Raw genomic sequence first — 19638 nt, 5'->3', positions numbered from 1 at the left:
CCCCACCATTGTCAGTCCAGTACTTCTTTCATCATGGCTGGTGTCTCTTGGTCCAGGGACTCTGTTCTTACCCTCTGAAGAGTCTAAAGCTCCACTTTCTCCAAGGGAGAATGCATGCAATGGGTAAAGATTTATCAGGAAATCTAATTGCCTTTAAAAATTTTTAACAGTGTACCTTCAGGTGATTTTGTCGTAGCATCTTTCTGGCAGAGACCCTGATGCTTCATCCATAGGCCTCTCCGAAGATTATCTACAGGAAAGCACATCACCAGTCGTCCCAGGTGTCTTCAGTGTAGATGTCGGGATTGGTGTGGCAAGCATCAAAACCAAGAAAACAGTGGCCAGGTGCGGTGTCTCAAGCCCATAATCCCAGCACTTTGGGAAGCCAAGGCAAGGCGGATCACTTCAGGTCAGGAGTTCCAGACCAGCCTGGCCAACATGGCGAAACCCGATCTCTACTAAAAAAATACAAAAATTAGCCAGGCGTGGTGGTGTACATCTGTAATCCCAGCTATCGGGAGGCTGAGGCAGGAGCCTTGCTTGAACCCAGGAGGTGGAGGTTGCAGTGAGCTGAGCTCGCGCCACTGCACTCCAGCCTGGGTGACAGAGCAAGACTGTCTCAAAGAAAACAGATACATGGAATTAGAGTTGAAGAAGAGCTGACTGCTTCTTGGACACATCTAATACATCTCTTTTTTGCCTGTCATTTCTTCCATTTCTTCCTAAGGTCCCTTTTACTGCCAGTTCCTGAGCCTTTGGAGAATCTTGTGGTCTGAATTGGATTGCTTCATTATTGCCTTAGAATTCAGCTTTTACAGATCCCCTGAGTTCTTAATCATCTGTTTTCCACTTTGAAAATTTCTTTTTACACTTACTTTCTTTGTGAGTTTATGCTTTAAAAACAAAAACAAAACCCTTATTGACATTTTTCTGGGCTTTCAAGAGGGAACAAAAAGTAAATGCATGGGGTCAGCCTGTGGCCTCTACTCAGAAGATGTTACTTACTCCCCCGTCTGTCTGGTCTCCATGTGACCTGGGCTGCTGACGTTCCGCTTGCAGAGAGGTGTGCGGGAGGGACCGGTGCACGCTTTCCTCAACCCTGGAGCATGTTACACTTGGGTTCCCATTCTTTCTCCAAGCTTTGACCTTTTGGCTTCCAGGACTTCCCTCTGCCTTTATTCTTCTCATTCCCTTTCATTCTCATGTGTCAGCTCGTCTCCTCCATTCCTCCTCAAAAGGTTAGCTTTGCTCTCTCCCGCCTTCAACATTATTTTCATCTCTTCTGTGTTCACCCAACCTATGAACTGGTAGAACTCCGTCATCTCAGAAAGTGCAGAGTGGTGGGAAGGAGTGAAGCAGCCCCTGGGCCGCTGTTGGGACCCACCTTTGATAGTTGTGAGACCTCGGTGAATCATTTAATAACTTGGAGCTGCAAACAGTCGTCTGTAACATGGGAGGAAAACGACTTTGTAGGCCTTGAGTGAGGATTCAATGAGAGACGGCCACCCTGCTTATGTTAAACACTTCTGTCACCTTCGGTTTTGACTCAGCATCTTACTTCTGTCCTCCCACCTACGGGTCAAATCTGAATTTTTGACTTCCTCTTAAACATGGGAGAGTCCCACAAAGACTTTAAATAAATCTAACATTGAAATGTGTCTTTGCCCCTTTTAACTTTGCTCTTTTTCTTTTCCTAAGTTTCTCATCCCAGCTTTCTCTTCCGCCTGTCTCCCTTTACCATCTGTACTGCCCTTGCTGGGGAAGGCAGGCATGCCCCTTCCCAGGATGGAGCGTGTCTTCTCTTCCTGTCGGGTGTGTGAGACCAGGACAGACAGCAGAGAATCTTTTCATTCAGAGCCTCACCCTCTGTCCCAGGCAACAACAGGTTGAGAACTCTGGTTCTTTCTTAACACTGTTTTTCTAAAAACCAATTTGATCAGGCCACTTCCTTCCTTAGGAACCTCTCTTGATTTCTTTTCTCTTTTTTTTTTTGGTTTGAGATGGAGTCTCCCTCTGTCACTCATGCTGGAGTGCAGTGGCACAATCCTGCTCATTGCAGCCTTGACCTCCTGGGCCCAAGCACTTCTTCTACCTCAGCCTCCCAAGTAGCTGGGACTACAGGCATGTGCTCCCATGCCTGGCTAATTTTATTTATTTACTTATTTTCTGGTTGATGGGAGGTCTCAAACTCCTGGGCTTATGGAATCCTTGTGCCTTGGCCTCCCAGAATGCTGGGATTACAGACGTGAACCGCCACACCAGGCCACTTGATTTCTTACTACTTATAGACCAGAATCCAGAGTCACTGAGACATAGAAGAATCTTTATTATATGTGTCAGCCTTCCTTGCTATGCACCGCTGAGCCCACCACATACAACCTTCCAGCCATTCCACATTCTAACCTTTCTCAGATGCCTTCGGCCTTGTGAAAGCCCCTTCTACGTGCGTTTTCCTCTGCCTGAAGTGCTGTGTTTGTTTCTCCGAGTCTCTCTGTTTGTTTGTTCCTGCTTGTTCCTTTACTGCTGACTTCAGATGTTCTTCCTTGCTAAGCTTTTCTTCGGTTCTTGGCTGGAGTGGGCTGCTCTGTATTCTCAGCACCTTGTTCACATCCCTTTTGGGTCATGCTATTCTGAAATTGTATATGTGTCTGTTTTTCTTTGTGTACCTAGCTCAGTTCTATTAGTTGTTCAGTAAATACTCAGTGAATGAACATAAATGAATATCCTGTGAATTTTGGTCTCTAAGCTTTAAAAGAAGTGTATTAACTTTAGTATGTTGATGGTGTATTGATAGGTCAGCTATTCTGGGTTGTAGGTCTTGGCGTATTTTATAAAATAGTAGATGATGTGAGTTTATGGTTATTTGCATTAAAGGCCAGTGTTTTTCTTGATACATATGTTTAAGTGTCCATTCACCTTTCAGTTCCCTTTTAAAGTAGTCCTCAGTTTATAACCAATTGGAAATTATACCACTTGAATTCTTTTTATCAGGACATGATTCTAAGTGGTACTGTGCGAAGTGAACAAACCAGATTTTGGGAAAGTGTTTCAGCACTCTGTGTATTCTAAGTATAGGGAGCATTAGGACTCAAATTCTCCAGGTTTTTAGAAAAGACTTTTGTACTTTAAGGGTGTATTGTTAATATCTCTTGCGATGCCTCACCTGAGAACTTTTCTCTGCTGTGGATAGGGAGTGTTAATCAGAATCACTTGTGCCGTGCCCTAGGCGAAAAGGACTCCTTGAGTTCTTTGAAAACGTGTTTGGAATAGAATTATAGCCATATTTTCCTGAGTGGAACCAGTTGTGATTTTCCTTTGAAATAATTTGAATATATAAAAGATTGACATTCTTCTCACATGTATGATGTTGGGAATGTAAGGTATATTCAAAAGTAAACATTTGTGGCCAATTTTTTTGGCTCAGATTACTATGACATGGAATCCATGGTCCATGCAGACACAAGATCATTTATTCTGAAGAAGCCAAAGCTGTCTGAGGAAATAGTAGTGGCACCAAACCAAGAGTCGGGGATGAAGACTGCAGATTCCCTTCGGGTACTTTCAGGACACCTTATGCAGACACGGTAGATGGTTTCTTTTTCTTGTGTAGTTAATTTGTGTGATTAGATAGTAAAGGTTAACCATTCATTTGCAGCTTCCCTCCTCCCCGCCCCAACCCCTAGCATAGAGTGCTTTCATTGATTCAGTAGGTAGCTCATGAATAGTTAGCCAAATTCAGTTTTCAAGAATTCCAGTTCATCTTTCTTGTTCAGAAATCCGTTAACCTACAAATTACAACTCTGTATGATTTAACTCTATTAAAGATTCTTTTCTTTATGCAAATTCAGGAAATGCAAGTTTAAAAGCCAGCTGACCATAATCAGGTCAACTCTAAAGAGAGTTGGCAGATGAGGCTTAGGTGATTTTTCCCTTAGAAAATTGACTGTCTCTATAAAAGAACAAACATACAGATAATTAGCGAAAATGCTGCTGGCCCCTGTGTTCTGAGCATTGATGCTAATTTTTTGGTTTATTTCCATGTTGACCCTATGAAGATCGAATGGGTGATGGGGTCAGGCTTGAGGGGAGATTGTCCTTAGTAAGTACAGGCTGGAGGGTCACTGGTGATGCCACTGTGACTGTTCATGGCCATCGTGTATTAACAGGGAACCCACCAGTGCTGCACCTGGAAGCCCTACCTAGTCTTTTTTATTGAACCAAACGCAAAGCCAAGGGAGTGATAGTTCTGCTGAAGAGCACTTTAGGGCTCAGCGTTTTGTGTTTGTTTCCCTAATTCTATGGTATTTTTTATCTGTCTGGCAGAGATCTTGTACAACCAGATAAACCTGCAAGTCCCAAGTTTATAGTGACGCTGGATGGTGTCCCCAGCCCCCCAGGATACATGTCAGATCAAGAGGAGGACATGTGCTTTGAAGGAATGAAACCCGTAAACCAAACTGCAGCCTCAAACAAGGGACTCAGAGGTCTCCTCCACCCACAGCAGTTGCACTTGCTGAGCAGGCAGCTTGAGGACCCAAATGGTAGCTTTTCTAACGGTGTGTTGAGAGCTCAGATTTTCAGGGTGCTGTCATTGTGAAGGGAATCTTTGACTTGTTTCTCTACCTTGAATGAATATTGGTTAAAGGCCTTGCTTTTATTTATATTCAGTAATGGCCTTTTTTCTTCTTTCAGACAAACCCACCAAGTACATTTCAGACTCTTTTTTCCTGTGTCTGTTTCATAGGTGGGCTGTTACTCCAGTGTGAAAATGGAGTTCAGCCATGGAACCTAAGAGACCTCTTCCGCTTATGCTGGCTAAAGGATGAACCACCATTCTTGTTGCCTTCTTTACCTTTGTATTTTCTTCAGAAACTGTACTGCCACTTTGCCCTTTTATCGGCAATAGTCTCTTGCAATTAACTTGAGAGAAAAATTTAGATTTGATGCTATTTCTACCTCAGTGAAATTTCTTTGAAAGGAGTTTCTCACCCAATCTATCAAGATCTTGGAACTGTTTAAATTAATGTTGAAGGGTAATATTTAGCAGAACTCAGATGAACTCACTTCAGATAGTGCCATAGTTTTTGGCAGGTGACAGTTTCTTATCACCGTTTCTTTCCTGGGCATCAGTGACAGCTGCAACGCCACTGATCATTTCCATTCATGATACAGAATGGTAATTATGTTCCTCATATCTTCTAAAATTTTTAGAAGCACGTCTTCATTGGCAGGAGGGATAATTACTGAATCTTAAAAGTGTACAGATTCAAAGGAAAAACAGTAATGGATTTTGAAACATTTCCTTGAGTAATCCTCTTCTTGGAAGAGATATGAAAATGTATTGAATACCTTTTTCGATCATTAAAAATAGAATAGACTTTAGAGGGAATCATGTTAGTGGAGCGATAACACTTAGCTTTATTTTAATTGGTTGCGTTTCCTGCTGTGAATCAATGACGTAGTGTCGTGGTTTTGATTAGTGGAGGGAGTTGAAAATCAGACCCTATCAGCAGGAAGAAAAACTTAAAAATAGTAAAAGCTGCAGTAGGCAGTCCCGATTTATTGACTCTGTATGTTTTGTCTAAAGAGAAGACTCCAATGTTTTCACTACTCTTGATTTTCAATTTGGTACCTTAATTTTTTGGTCTGTTAGGATCTGGTTTCATTTAAATGCAGATGTCCATATGAGGCTTTAGGGGGTATACATGTAGCAGCAGTGACACCATAAATATGTTAGTAAAAATTCTTGCCAGCACTGTGGCCATTGTGCTGACAGCCATGATGAGTGGTGAGCCTCCTTTCCCATTGCTTTGACTAGGGACTCAGTGTTTCCCTGCTGCTCAAGGATGAAGCTTTGTAAGATTAGCATAGGGGTGTGGCTGGCGAGACTCCTGCAGAACAGTTCTCAGCAGTCTCTGGTCTCTGCACCACTTCCCCTGTGAGCAGGGAGTTTGAAACTGCAATTGCTTCTGGTTGGTTTTATGTTGGGTTGTTTCAAGGATGCTACCAACAGCAACATCTGTTTTAACCTGCTGCCTTTTCAGTCACTGTCACATGGCAGCACAGAGTTTATGGCTTGCTTTCTTTGTGTTTTTTTTTGTTGTTGTTGTTGTTGTTTTTTTGAGATGGAGTCTGTCTGTCCCCCAGGCTGGAGTGCAGTGGAGCCATCTCAGCTCACTGCAACTTCTGCCTTCCAGGTTGAAGCCATTCTTCTGCCTCAGTCTCCCAAGTAGCTGGGATTACAGGCATGCGCCATCACACCTGGCTAATTTTGTAGTTTAAGTAGAGACGGGGTTTTACCATGTTGGTCAGACCAATCTCCAACTCCTGACCTCAAGTGATCCACCAACCTCGGCCTCCCAAAGTTCTGGGATTACAGGCGTGAGCCACCGCGCCTGGCCTATAGCTTTCAATAAAAGGTGAATTTGCCTCTTAAGATTTGAACAGAAAGTTTTAATAGTTTACAAAGTCGGTGTCAGCCAGTGAAGACTAGGGGCATGACCTTCATATGACTTAATGTTTCTAAAAGAAAGATCAAGTTTCTTTGTAAGGTATTACTGTAATAATCACGTTTCTCTGTAAAGTATTATATTGTTCCTGAGTATCTAGCTACTTTGCTTTCCAGCTGGGCTTCTCTTGGGTATTCTCTTAATCTTTTATTTGTACTGTACTGGGTTCTTGTGTATATGTTACAGTCTGCTGTGTGTAATTTGTTATAGGAAAAGGGTAAGACACATTTACTCTGCAGGGATGACACAAAAACATGTAAAAGAGAAACTTCCAGTCATCTCACATTTTCTTTGGAACTGATTATTCTTGTATCTTAGAACTAAAATGACTTGTACTGTTTTGTTTTCAGACAGGGTCTCACTCCCGTTGCCCATGCTGGAGTGCATTGGCACAATCACGGCTCACTGCAGCCTCCACCTCCCAGGCTCAAGTGATTCTCCCACCTCAGCCTCCTGAGTAGTTTGTTACTACAGGTGCACACCACCATGCCTGGCTAATTTTTTGTGTTTTTAGTAGAGATGGGGTTTCACCATGTTGCCCAGGCTGGTCTGAAACTCCTGAGCCCAAGTGATCTTCCCGCCTCGGCCTCCCAAAGTGCTGGGGTTATAGGCATGAGCTACCACATCCTATTTAAAGCTTAAATAGGACTTTTACTATTTTTAAAGTAGCATAGGAAACTGTTTATATTAGGCATAGTCATAATTGCTCTTTGATGCTGCTCCTGTCTGGGCTGCATGACTGCATTTGTGTGCCTGTTCTCCTGTAGTGAGGACAGAATGTGGGTCACTGGAACAGTAAGTACTCATAGAACTAGCTGCTGCTGCTATTATGACTGGTTGCCTGTTTTGCATTTTTTCCGTTTAATCATCAGACTCTAAGGAAGACATTATTTTCTCTTTGTATAGATGAGGAAACAGAATTCAGAAAAGTTAGCTAACATTTGCACAGTGTCTGGCTGAGCAACTAACTGGCAGAGTCAGATTTTAACCGACCTCTGGCAAGAGGACTAGAGGAATGTAGTTGAAGTGATACTTGCTTTCATGAACATGAATGTGACCCATAATACATAATACCCATGATGATATTTTGTGGGGAGTTTAAGGTGTCTCAGTCCAGAAATTAGCAGCTGATTATTGCCTGTAGCTGTAATTTTACTTATTCAGTGTTATTTGAATAAATTGCTAGCATTACAATTTCGATGAAGGCAGATTTTTGGCTTACTGAAACAGGATAAAAATCTGGCAGCAGGGGTCCCACTTTGCCCTGTTATAGTAATCGAAGCTGTGATTGGACATGGCACAGGGAGTGGAGTGGATGGGTATGCACTTGCTTTCCAGGTTTCTGCTCCCCGTGTGTCCCTTACTGCATTTATCATCTTCAGCCCAATCAGTCTTGCTATGTTAGGGGAACTGCCTAGTCCCTGTAAGTGATGGCATTTGTGACCCCATTGCAGGCAAAAATGTTTTCCCCCTTTTAGACATTGCTGGCTGAGCGTGGTGGCTCATGCCTATAATCCCAGCACTTTGGGAGGCCGAGGTGGGTGGATCACTTGAGTCCCAGAGTTCAAGACCAGCCTGGGCAACGTGGGGAAACCCCGTAGCTAGGCGTGGTGGCACGTGCTACTTGGTAGGGGCTGAGGTGGGAGGATCACTTGAGCCTGGGAGGCAGAGGTTGCAGTGAGCCGAGATTACGCCCCTGGCACACCACTGTACTCCATCCTGGCTTACAGAGCAGGACCCTGTCTTAAAAAAAAAAAAAAAAAAAGTAAAAACATTGCTGAGTTTAGCACCTGGACTTACAGCTCAGCAGGTGGGAATCCTTTTGTATTTGGGCCACTCATCATCTTGCTGGCATGTGAGGATTCACATCTCCTTATCACCTTACGTGTTTTCAGTTTTTATTTAATTTTATTAGTTCCCCACTTGACGTCCTTCTCTATTTTTAATTCAGCTATGAATTAGTATTGAGAATTAGAATTTTTGGTGAAAAATTTGTCCTTAGTTGCAGAGTCACTGTCCTCTTTCCTTTTCACAGTGAGAACTGTTGTCTCCTTCCTGGCAACGTTTTATAGGATTCTGTGGCCAGTGTTAATCACATAATTTGAACTCACTTATTTTATATGACTGTACATTTAACAGAAGATTCTAAGACTGGGGTTTGAGGGAAATATGTTAAAGGTGCTGTGTACTGAATTGATCATAATGAATGAAATACTTTTATTTCCTTTCCCTTTGTAGCTGAGATGAGTGAACTGAGTATGGCACAGAAACCAGAAAAACTTTTGGAGCGCTGCAAGTACTGGCCTGCTTGTAAAAATGGGGATGAGTGTGCCTACCATCACCCCATCTCACCCTGCAAGTGAGTACCATCCCCCCATCTCACCCTGCAAGTCATAGCCAGCTGATTTTGGCTTTCAGTTTAGTGTCTATATCTTACACTTTGTTTTTCTTTTCCGTGGACAAGTTTTTAGTTTTATAACTAAATTGAGTGACAATTACCATGGCCCTCTCCAGAGTAGCATATTTCTTGTTCATGTATGTTTGTTGAGAGGCAAGGGTGGGGGGGCTTTGTTTGTGCCTCAGACCTGTGAGATACTGAAATACCTGGTGTTCCTTAAGAATTCTGTACATTTAAGCAGATGGGTATATGGTAACTGCCCCAGTTTGTATGCATTTTGGCCGCACACATTATACACAGATTTTGAGGAGTTGAGGGAAAAGTTAGTTATTGGTAATGAAAATATTTTGGACTTAGGTTAAATTTTTCCTTACAAGCTGGCTGGCTCAATGTAATGAGCTTTGTGAGATGGCTTTTTGGGGCTTTTTTTTTTTGGCCGGGGGTAGGTCCTGTGGACGGGATCTTCATTTTTAACTCTTTTAAGGAAATGATGTGGGAATATACAGCTGTACACATAAGGAGAGTATGGGATGAGTCTTTTTGTATCACAAAGCCTTGCACAGAGGATGTGTTTATTAATGAGTTCACTGCATAAAATATATATCTTTCTTATTAAGTGGTGTGATTTTTATCACAAAAGCTTGTCTTTCTTGGTGGCTTGGCTTGAGTTAAAAGCCTGTGTTTGTGTTATCCCAAGCTTTGGAATAAATGATTGTGTCCTATTTTGATATATGGTCTTATTTTAAAATATTCTTTTTGTTGCTGTTGTTTTTGCATTTCTCAAAACAAGTAATGACGGGGAGTGTAAAGAGCCCTTATACAAAAAACTAATCATGCATTGAGAAGATTGAATATGAAGTATGCTTTTTTTGTTTTGTAGAGCCTTCCCCAATTGTAAATTTGCTGAAAAATGTTTGTTTGTTCACCCAAATTGTAAATATGATGCAAAGTGTACTAAACCAGATTGTCCCTTCACTCATGTGAGTAGAAGAATTCCAGTACTGTCTCCAAAACCAGGTGAGTGACTTACTGTCCTACTACATTTGGGTAAAAAATTTAAAATGGCATTTTGTGACTGTAAATGGAATTGAACAAACAAAAGATGGTTTTAGAAATAATTTTGGCAGGATCAGTTAATCCAACCAGTCTTTAAAGAGCAAGTGTGCCTATCTGTAGTATTCCGAAGTATTTTGACTAGTGAATATATAAACCTTACCATTCTAATTTAAAAATGGTTTTCACTTTCAAAGAAAACATCAGTAGGCTGCATTGAAAATGGATTTTCCAAACAGATTGGAGATCAGTCCTGGTTTTTATTTTGTTAGCAGTTGCACCACCAGCATCACCTTCCAGTAGTCAGCTCTGCCGTTACTTCCCTGCTTGTAAGAAGATGGAATGTCCCTTCTATCATCCAAAAGTAAGAACTTCTATTTTCTCAAAAATCAATTTAGTGATAACGTCTCAATTTCCTCATTTAACTTCTTGTCAGAGTTACTACGTTGGTGCAAAAGTAAGTGCGATTTTTGCCAGTAAAACTATTAAGTTGTTCCTTCATTGTCATTGAACCTCCGTCTGGCCCCTTAGGCCAAGTGGTCTGAAACTGTTCAATGTTAGTATCCTAAGCACTCAGTGGGGAGAAGCATATCTTTGCTAGTCACACTTTCCATTATTCCCTGCATTTAAGTATATGGATGGGTTTTAGCGGGGGTTGGGGGGCAGTTTGAATCTAATGTCAGAACCGAGATGATGAAATCCAGTAGGTACTGCTTAGAACCATCCAAACTTGTACTGATGGTTTTGTCTGTGTGCTGAAGATTGATGATGGTTGATGAATCTCTAGATGTTTAGTTGGTCAGAATGAATTATCTTCTTGCCCTGGTAGCCTGAGGACCATATGAAAGGCCTTCACTTGCCCCATCTGTAACTGGGCGTAGATGAGGGTACTCAGTGAAGAGTGTAAGGGATAATTAGAAGTTTTATGGTATGCTAAACTACCTTTTGAAATTTTACTTGCTGTGATTCTTTGACTAGAATTTTGTGTCTCAAGGGTAAGTCCATTTTTCAAGGCTTCACTAATATTAAAATGGTCCTTATAGATGGAATCTCTTACTCTGTTAATGGTTAGGGTGGGCTGGTTATTGTCTCTTAAGTTATATGTTGGCCAGGTGGGGTGGGTCAGGCCCGCTATCCTAGTACTTTGGGAGGTAGAGGCAGAAGTGGAGGGATCGTTTGAGCCCGGGAGTTTGAAACCAGCCTAGGCAACATTTAAGAGACCCCATCTCTTTAAAAAAAAAAAAAACAAACAGGCTTAGTAGCACACGCCTGTAGTCCCAGCTACTCGGGAGGCTGAGGCGAGAGGTCATGCCACTGCACTCCAGCCTGGGTGATAGAGTGAGACCCTGTCTCAAATAATAAAATAATGTGTTTATTTGTATCAGCCTTGTAGATATTGTTGAAGCTCTGTTATCTCTATTCAGCACTGTAGGTTTAACACTCAGTGTACAAGACCGGACTGCACATTCTACCATCCCACCATTAATGTCCCACCACGACATGCCTTGAAATGGATTCGACCTCAAACCAGGTAAACATTCAAATTGGTTTTTCTAATATCAATTCAAATTCTTTTTTCTAATTTGCAGTTTCTTAATTTATAAGCACACAAAATTGGAAACTAGACTGTTACATTGAATTTTTTTCTTTGCTGTTTAATTATACAAGGGTCCTTTGGCAAAATAATTTACTACATGGGCTAAATTTTACATTATCCAGTGGTTACTTTTTTAACCTAGATTATCTTGCTGTGTTGCCCAGGTTGGAGTGCAGTCACACTATCATAGCTCACTGCAGCCTCAAACCCCTGGGTTCAATCCATCCTCCCACCTCAGCCTCCCACTTGTAGCTGAGACTACAAGCATGTGCCACTATACCTGGCTAATTTATTTTAAGTAGAGATGGGGTCTTGAACTCCTGAGCTGAAGCGATATCCTTCCACCGTGGCCTCCCAAAGTACCAGGATTACAGGCATGAGCCACTACACCCAGCCAGATTTTAACTTCTCATTATATACTACGCAAGCAGATACTAAGGCCAGCAGGAGTATATATACATGTACTGTACTTGAATTTCACATCCATTTTCTTCGACATTAGCAACTGGGAAATACTGAAAGGAAGTTTCAAAGTATTTTAGTGTGGCCAAAAAATATAATTACATATGGTATTATCTTTTATCTACCTGACATAATTGAATTATTTAAAAAAATCTGCCATTTATCTTGTAATCTTATGACCAAATATCTATTGCTTAAAACTAGTCAACTTTTAAAACTGAGATAGATGGTATATATGGATACAAAGCAGATAATTAAAACAATTTTTGGTTCTGTTCTCTCAGCGAATAGCACCCAGTCCTCCCTGGCAGAAGATCATGCAGTTTGGAAGTTTCCGTGTACTGATGAAAGACACTCTACAGAACTTGTCAAATCTTTGAAACTTGGAATATATTGCTTTCATAATATGAAGTTTTATTGCCTATCTATCTATCTATCTGAAGTGTCTAATTTTTCAAGTTTGTAAGTTTATTAAGTGGTTTTAACATTGGGTGTTTTTGTTTTTACTATGAAAAGACAGCTTAAGGAAGAGCTAAATTCTGTTAAAATATTTGGGGCATGTTTATGCACTGCTGTTGGGAGGATCAGCATATGAAATTGACATCATGGTTAGTAATGGTACTGCAGCTTGGGGAGGGGGGCTACATGGTTGCTTTGTGAGTGGAGAGATGCAGTGAGGCAGTTGTCGTCATTATTCTAAAAATTGAACTGCTTTCACTTTTCCCAAAGATTATATAATGTTCATAATCCACCATGAAAACAGCATTGGCCAAAGGTACTGAGGCTGCTTAAAATATTCAATTCTGCTTTTTAATTTTTAAATGAATTTAGTTTGAAAAGCATGATTATACAGGCCTCTCAGGCTGAGTGCTACTTTGGTAAAGTTCCCAGTTTTCCTGCCTTCTGTGACAGGATGAATGAGGTGGGTATGGACGGTGGAGGCAGCTGGAATGGCAAGTACAGAAAATAGGAACAGTTCTATACAGTGCTCTCATTTACTAATAACATAATGCCTTCTAAATAATCACAAAATTATACAAATTTTTTTTACAAGTATTTACATACTGTATCCGAAAACAGACTTTAAAGTCACAAGATTATAAGTGTACATATATATTCTCACATTCTGAAAAATAACATTCTCAGAATCCACAGAAAATATACTTAGTTACTACTGAAGATAATTTTTGAAACGTAAAAATTAGATTTAAATAGTATATTTTAAATGACAGAACTATAATTACAGAGATCAGATAGGTAAACTGCAAGATAGGATGAAACTTTTGGCCTATTGTATTACTTAGAGTTTTGTGTGTGTGTGGTTTCTAAAACTGTTAAGGCAAGAAGTGTCAAATGCTTTAGAGTTAAATAACAGATCACTGATTTCAAAGACTTGGTGTATAGTGTTAAAAATGAAAGCTTAAAAGGTGGTTAGAAAAGTGGATTAATGCAAAAGGGGTAATAAAGACTGCAACATTCTCAGGACCAAATTAAACTGCTAAAAAAAAAAGTTCATTGACTTGCTTAGTCATATACCCAAATGATGATAAACCTACATGTGCAAAGGCTCACGTTTAAAATTGTCAAGCCAGCAGTCTACTGTTGTGTTGCCATTGCTTTTCCATTGGGAGAAGAAAGAATTAACCAGTCATTAAACCATTTGGTAAGTTGCACTTTGCTGTGCTGATCCCACAGGAAAGGCTTGAAACACGAGAAGCAGCAAAGACAGAGCACACAAGCGCATAAGGCTATTGTCTTCGGCTTGGGTGAAATGACAGTTCCTCTTCATTCTAAAAGTTTACTCCATTGAATTTAAGGCATTTGTTCATTCTAGTGTTGAGATGCTTTGCATCTCTGCAGAAGAATATTTTAAATTGTTTAAATATCTGGAAATACTTTTAGCTATCATTTATAAATAGTTTCGTTCTCAGTTTCACTATAAAGAACAAGTGGGAAACAAGAGTTTAATTTAGTTCAGCCATTTTACAAGGAAATAGAATACTAAAATCTGATTGTTTTTTGCTATTTAATAGACACTGCCCAGACACATATTTAAGAGTTTAATCTTTCAGTTGCTATGGCTTATGAACAAGCTAAGGTTGACCATAAAACATTTGTTGGATGACGTGGTCTAAAATGATCACCACAAAAAGGGACCACAAAAAAGAAAGGAAATAAGCACGGTTGGCGATTGGAAGCAAGGGTACCAGAGGGCATGGTGTGCTTTGGCATGCATTTTATACCTAAAATGAATGGAACAAAAGGTGCCAGAAGTCCCAGGTTACACAATTAGGAGCTTAGATACTGCACACAAAAATAATTCTCTGGGTTAAAAAAGTAAACATAGGGCAGATTCTGTATGGCCTATCATGTTTCTTCACCTTCCCCTCGTTGCTGGCTGATACAGCGAGGTGGTCAGCTGATGACTACTTAGTCAATATGACCTTTAGTCGTGAAACTGACAGCAGTAGTGATTAAGGCTGACTTAATCAGGTTGGCCACTTTGAAGGACAAAAATACAGTGGAAACCGTTTTATTCTATGTAGTTTACATGCTTAAGGTTACAGAGGTTCTACCTGCACTGTAATGGAAATATAATTTCTCTGTAGCCAAAAGCTGGCAAACTTGACCCAGAGGGAAAATTTAAAACTGCAGCAGGCTCAAATGTAGATTATTTTTCTTTTTATGGGCAGGTTGTTCAGGGATTTCTTTTTCCCCCTTTAATTTATTGACTGACTGTAAATACATGAGTAGAAACTTAATAGTCATGTATTTCAAAATTTGGCTTAATTTAGGAGAATCCATTGATGAACGAGTACCAACTTATGTTTCAAGCTTCTTAGCCCCATCATCAGTCCTTCAGCCACAGCTATTTAGAGCTTTAAAACTACCAGGTTCAGTCACTGGTTATGCTTTCTGTGATGTAATTTAGTCATTTCTATTTTTAGTATTAACCAAGTATTAGACACAGAAAATAGGTATTAAGAATCTTCATATATCCTGTCAGACCAAATGGGATTCCAGGAACCTAAAGCAATCTATTATGCTATAAAGATAATTAACACATTAAAAACTCATAGGGTCAATACAGCATCTTAAACCTCACACTTAGAAAAATATATTTTAAAATAGCAGTCTACATAATTTTCAATCTTCAGGAAACTACAGATAGGCTAGACAGCGAATTCCTGAATGATGAGTACTGATCTTTGGCAGCATTTAAAGTGAAAAGAAATAAGGATCTAAGAATTCAGCCCTAATCCACTAAAAAAAGGAATTCTAACTGACAAGTTTTTACAAATGGAGTTGGGTTCATTCATTTTGGAAATAAACCTATGGAGTGGCACACATCTAAACAAATTTTCCCAATAGAAAAAAGGCTATAAAAATTTTATTCCAAGAGTGATTAAATTGTATAATGTTGTATATGTGAATTTAACACTTGTTTACATGTTAAACAAATGTGTATATATTAGACTACATTAAATATGCAATTCTCTCTTCCAGTTAAATACTGTTGCTCCCTAAAACCCTTACACTGTACACCATTGGGAATGGTTGTTCATCATACTACTTTTCCATTAGTGAGGCTACAGTTCTATGTTTTAAATGTGCGATTAGAGAGATGGCGTCTGAACATAAACTGATGGCTTGAAAATGAAAATGGAAATGTAGCAGCCATATACTGCTAACTTTGGATCTGTTCCTGAATTCAAAACTACTAGGAGAAAAGTGTCCTTTATAAAAAAGGACCTTATTAATGCCTAAAAAACATCATATTCTCTAGGAAAGCTTGTGTCTGTTTCCTTAGGGAAAATGTCTGCCTTTTAAAAACTGTGATCCTTTAGGATGAACATGACTTTCCCTTTCCTTATGGAAATGCAAGAATAAAGTATTTCATTAAACAATGAACCTTGAAAATAAAATATAAACACTAAGAAACCATTTTGCTAAAAAGATAATGAAAATTATCCAAATTGGGTTTTTGAGTTTTTCTGTAAAGAGTGCTCTACCCTAAATTTTCCCAGCAGGTCTGCCGAAATTGCACACTTCCCAATACAGGGGGACTTGGCCTTTACCATCAAGTATTCGGTCCCTCCTTGAAATGGCATTATCTGGCAGTGTGTGGATTATGGATTATACCCAGTGCATATAGCAAATATTTTGAACAGATTAGTCTTTCACTATTTTGATGATTCTGGGCATTTCCCCCTGTTACAGTCTTGGGTTAGCACCACTTGACCATGCAGGGTTGGGTTTTGGTTTTTCTTTCTGTAATTCTGGTCTCAAAGTTAATTTGTGTAGTCATCTCAGCATCTCTCAGTGAGGCGTATGTACACATTTCCAGACAAATAAGCTGCAATCAGAGAAGAAAATTGCAGGGTGTTAATTACGTTTTTAGATTTTCATAACAGTTTAATATTTTTCAGTTGCGCTTTCAAGTTACATGTGTAATATTTTTCCTCATTAACTCCTTTTATTCTGTATTTGCATAAATATGAGATTCTGAAGAGCCATCTGGTTATACTACCTTCTACTAATGTTGACTAGCTGATTTCATAAACCGAAGCTGTAGGAGTTGTTGTATTAAGTCTCTTAACTAGTAACATAGTCTTCTCTTCTTCATGGGCTGAGAAAGTTACTAACCTGCAGTCATCACCTCCAGCACTAACAACATGTCGATCACCACTGGTAAATCGAATATTTGTCACATGGGGCGAATGACCCAAGAACCTTTTGTGTTTTGCCTAAAAAACAATGACAGACAAAGCTCAGGGCATTTGGTGCACACTGAAGTCAAAGGCTCTTAATTAGGAACTATAATCTCTATCACAAGAGCTGTGGAGAGAGTAGGGAGTTAGCACTGCAGCCAGTGATTAGAATGCTTTTTCAGCGTGAGTAGTGGATCTGCAAAACCAGGCTGTGTGGGCAGTCAGATGTCTACAGGTACTCTGACAATTTTTCTCTAAGGAAAAGCATTTGAAATTTGATAACTGATTATAGGTTTGGTGAAAAGCTAATTACAGCTTTTGTAGGATAGTTCCAAAGACGGTATTACTCGAGGGAGAGGATTTGTTTCTAATAGCTTTTATTTCAAAGTACATAGATTTAGAAAGTTTGGGGAAAAATTTAGAAATTAGGACAAAACACTTTAAATATATGGGAAATTAGGACAAAACATTTTAATATATGGGAAAAAGTGCTGATGATAAGACATCAAAATTAGGAGTAAACTGATAATAGTAAACAAAACACAAACTTACAAATTTTTCTGGACATGGGAAGTCAAATAACTTAACCATGCCAAAGTCATCTCCTGTTACAAGACTGATTCCTGAATGAGATACACAGGCACAGTTGACATCAGCTTTCTCAGCATGTCTGGACCAGATTCCCAAAACCTCATCTCCTAGAATACTAGAGGGAAGGAACAAGAGAAAACTCATTATAGCAAGTGCGGGCAGGTTGACTATATTCAAAAAGTTTCTTGGCAATTAATCTCTAAGTACCCTATCATGTTACTTAAAATACAGGAAGTAAATTATGGCAAGTTGTTTGGCGACCTGAATTTCATCAGGATATCAACTCCTGCCTTTTAAAAATGAAATTTTATAATTTGAAGGGTTTCTAGATTAATCCTTTTAAGATTAAAGTAGTACTTTATGAAAACTGATAGAACTATTTTTAATTTTTTGTTGTTGTTGTTTTTGTTTTTGAGAACGGAGTTTTCTCTCGTTACCCAGGCTGGAGTGCAATGGCACGATCTCGGCTCACTGCAGCCTCTGCCTCCTGGGTTAAAGCAATTCTCCTGCCTCAGCCTCCCGAGCAGCTGGGATTACAGGCATGCGCTACCATGCCTGGCTTATTTTGTATTTTTAGTAGAGACAGGGTTTCTCCATGTTGGTCAGGCCAGTCTCGAACTCCCAACCTCAGGTGATCACCCCCGCTTGGCCTCCCAAAGTGCTGGGATTATAGGCTGAGCCACCGCGCCTGGCCGAAAACTGATAGAACTATTTTTCAAATTAAAAGTGCTACTTGGCTGGGTTGGGCAGCACATACTTGTAATCCCAACATTTTGGGAGGCTGAGGCAGGAGGACTGCTTGAGGCCAAGAGTTTGAGACCAGCCTGGGCAATATTGTGAGATCCCTATCTCTACAAAAATAAAAATGACTTATGACATAGTCATAAGTCATTTTCAGAGACGGGGTCTCACTATGTTGCCCAGGCTGGTATCAAACTCCTAGGCTCAAGTGATCCTCCCACCTCGGCCTGCTGCATCAGAGATTTCAGGCATGAGCCACTATATGCCTGGCTGATAGCGGAATTTGATGGCATTTTTCATTGACCAAAAAATGGATAGTCATGGTTACCTGTCATAACAGGCAGAAAATTTGAACAAATTTGGAAGCTTTGACTTCTAATAGATTCAAGATAGCATTCCTTTAGATAGAGAATTAATAACAGTTGCTTAACAGTGCCCAATACCTTTTTGCCAGTCATTAAATTTAATGTTAAGAAAAATATCAGGGTATCTTTAAAGTTAAAACTTTGATTTCCTTTAAAAAAAAAACTTGACAAATCATGGAAACTGATAAAACATGGAAACATATTCAATAAAAAGGGGTCCCAACAGGAACATACCATTTCAAAATATGGTAACAAAAACTTGAAACTCAATTACTATTCCTTAGTGGAATGGCTCTAACAGTTCAGAAATAGGATTTTCCAATTTTTCTAACTGGCCTTCAAAGTCAGTTCTTGCCTTGTGAATATGTAAGTATTTACCTAGTCCATGTAGCCCAAGTAATTCTGTCAATAGCGGCATGATCCATAAGATGTTTTCCTGAAGGCACTTCATAGACATGCCGTTTATAGCAGCCACTAGAGACCTTCCATCGGATTAAAATGGGACAATAATTCCATTAGGTGAGAGACAAAATCCACAGGGGGTTTACAGAATACTAGCATATTGCTACTTGATTTACATGTCTAACATCATTAAGTATGCAAAAGATCACTACAAAAACTTAGAGGAGAAAAGCACGGATAAGTGGGGGAGGAAAGGGAGCTGTAGGTCAGAAGGTACAAAGGGAGAAGTTGAGAAGCTGGAGCTCCGGAGCTCAGGAACTTTAAATGCATTCACTAAGATGAAATGTAAAAGCAGAAGAACTTGCCACCTGGGTATATAGTATTGGTACTGCACCTGGAGATATCTGCTATCTGCAGAGAAGTCCATTTGAATGACAAAGCTTGGAATGTCTTTGCAGTAGCTGATTCTGTTAAGAGTGGGGCCCAAAGTTAGGTCATAAAAATCCACTGAGTTCTCACTAGAACCTACTGCCAGATACCGGGAATCCGGACTAAATCTGAATCAAAACAAAACATGTAAAAAGTATTAGACCACATGAAGTATTATAAATACTTAAGATCAGTGACTTTTCCTTTCTAGTTGTTAAAAGTAACATGTGATAAGGCCTCAAATAGATTTACCTGACAGACACAACTGATTATGTATAGAGATTGTCTGGGTTACATGAAATAAGGAAGCTTTATATTTTACTTCAATTTAAAATATTTCCCCAATTGTCATCTCCCAATTCCTTTACAAACATCTAAT

The 19638-nt window shown here is 39.7% G+C and overlaps 2 protein-coding genes across 13 annotated transcripts in view; one reads left to right on the top strand and one right to left on the bottom strand.

The window, feature by feature from the left end:
• ZC3H14 (zinc finger CCCH-type containing 14) overlaps positions 1 to 12447 on the top strand; it is a 48841-nt gene extending 36394 nt beyond the window's left edge. For 3 of the 11 annotated variants that reach the window (XM_032134736.2, XM_032134732.2, XM_058429754.1), the window contains 7 exons: positions 3425 to 3584; positions 4324 to 4556; positions 8748 to 8868; positions 9788 to 9924; positions 10233 to 10324; positions 11385 to 11491; positions 12304 to 12447. In XM_032134736.2, the coding sequence (XP_031990627.1) occupies positions 3425 to 3584; positions 4324 to 4556; positions 8748 to 8868; positions 9788 to 9924; positions 10233 to 10324; positions 11385 to 11491; positions 12304 to 12310 (857 nt within the window). In that variant the 3' untranslated portion in view covers positions 12311 to 12447. Of the gene's footprint in view, positions 1 to 3424; positions 3585 to 4323; positions 4557 to 8747; positions 8869 to 9787; positions 9925 to 10232; positions 10325 to 11384; positions 11492 to 12303 lie in introns of those variants that run through there. The other 8 variants (XM_032134744.2, XM_032134741.2, XM_058429755.1 and 5 more) reach the window with 4 other exon arrangements.
• Positions 12448 to 12945: 498 nt separating this feature from the next.
• The window catches only part of EML5 (EMAP like 5), a 179606-nt gene continuing 172913 nt past the window's right edge, over positions 12946 to 19638 (bottom strand). Inside the window, exons 38-42 of one of the 2 annotated variants that reach the window (XM_032134723.2) lie at positions 19225 to 19387; positions 18807 to 18910; positions 17284 to 17437; positions 16667 to 16767; positions 12946 to 16376 (exon numbers count right to left, since the gene is read on the bottom strand). In XM_032134723.2, coding sequence (XP_031990614.1) covers positions 16340 to 16376; positions 16667 to 16767; positions 17284 to 17437; positions 18807 to 18910; positions 19225 to 19387 — 559 coding nt within the window. In that variant the 3' untranslated portion in view covers positions 12946 to 16339. The remainder of the gene's footprint in view (positions 16377 to 16666; positions 16768 to 17283; positions 17438 to 18806; positions 18911 to 19224; positions 19388 to 19638) is intronic. The other variant, XM_032134724.2, reaches the window with a different exon arrangement.

Source organism: Hylobates moloch, unplaced genomic scaffold (assembly GCF_009828535.3).
Source record: "Hylobates moloch isolate HMO894 unplaced genomic scaffold, HMol_V3 SCAFFOLD_16, whole genome shotgun sequence".
In the NCBI taxonomy this organism is placed as follows: Eukaryota; Metazoa; Chordata; class Mammalia; order Primates; family Hylobatidae; genus Hylobates; species Hylobates moloch.
The sequence above is the reverse complement of the archived record's forward strand: the minus strand, read 5'-3'. Positions and strand labels throughout refer to the sequence as shown.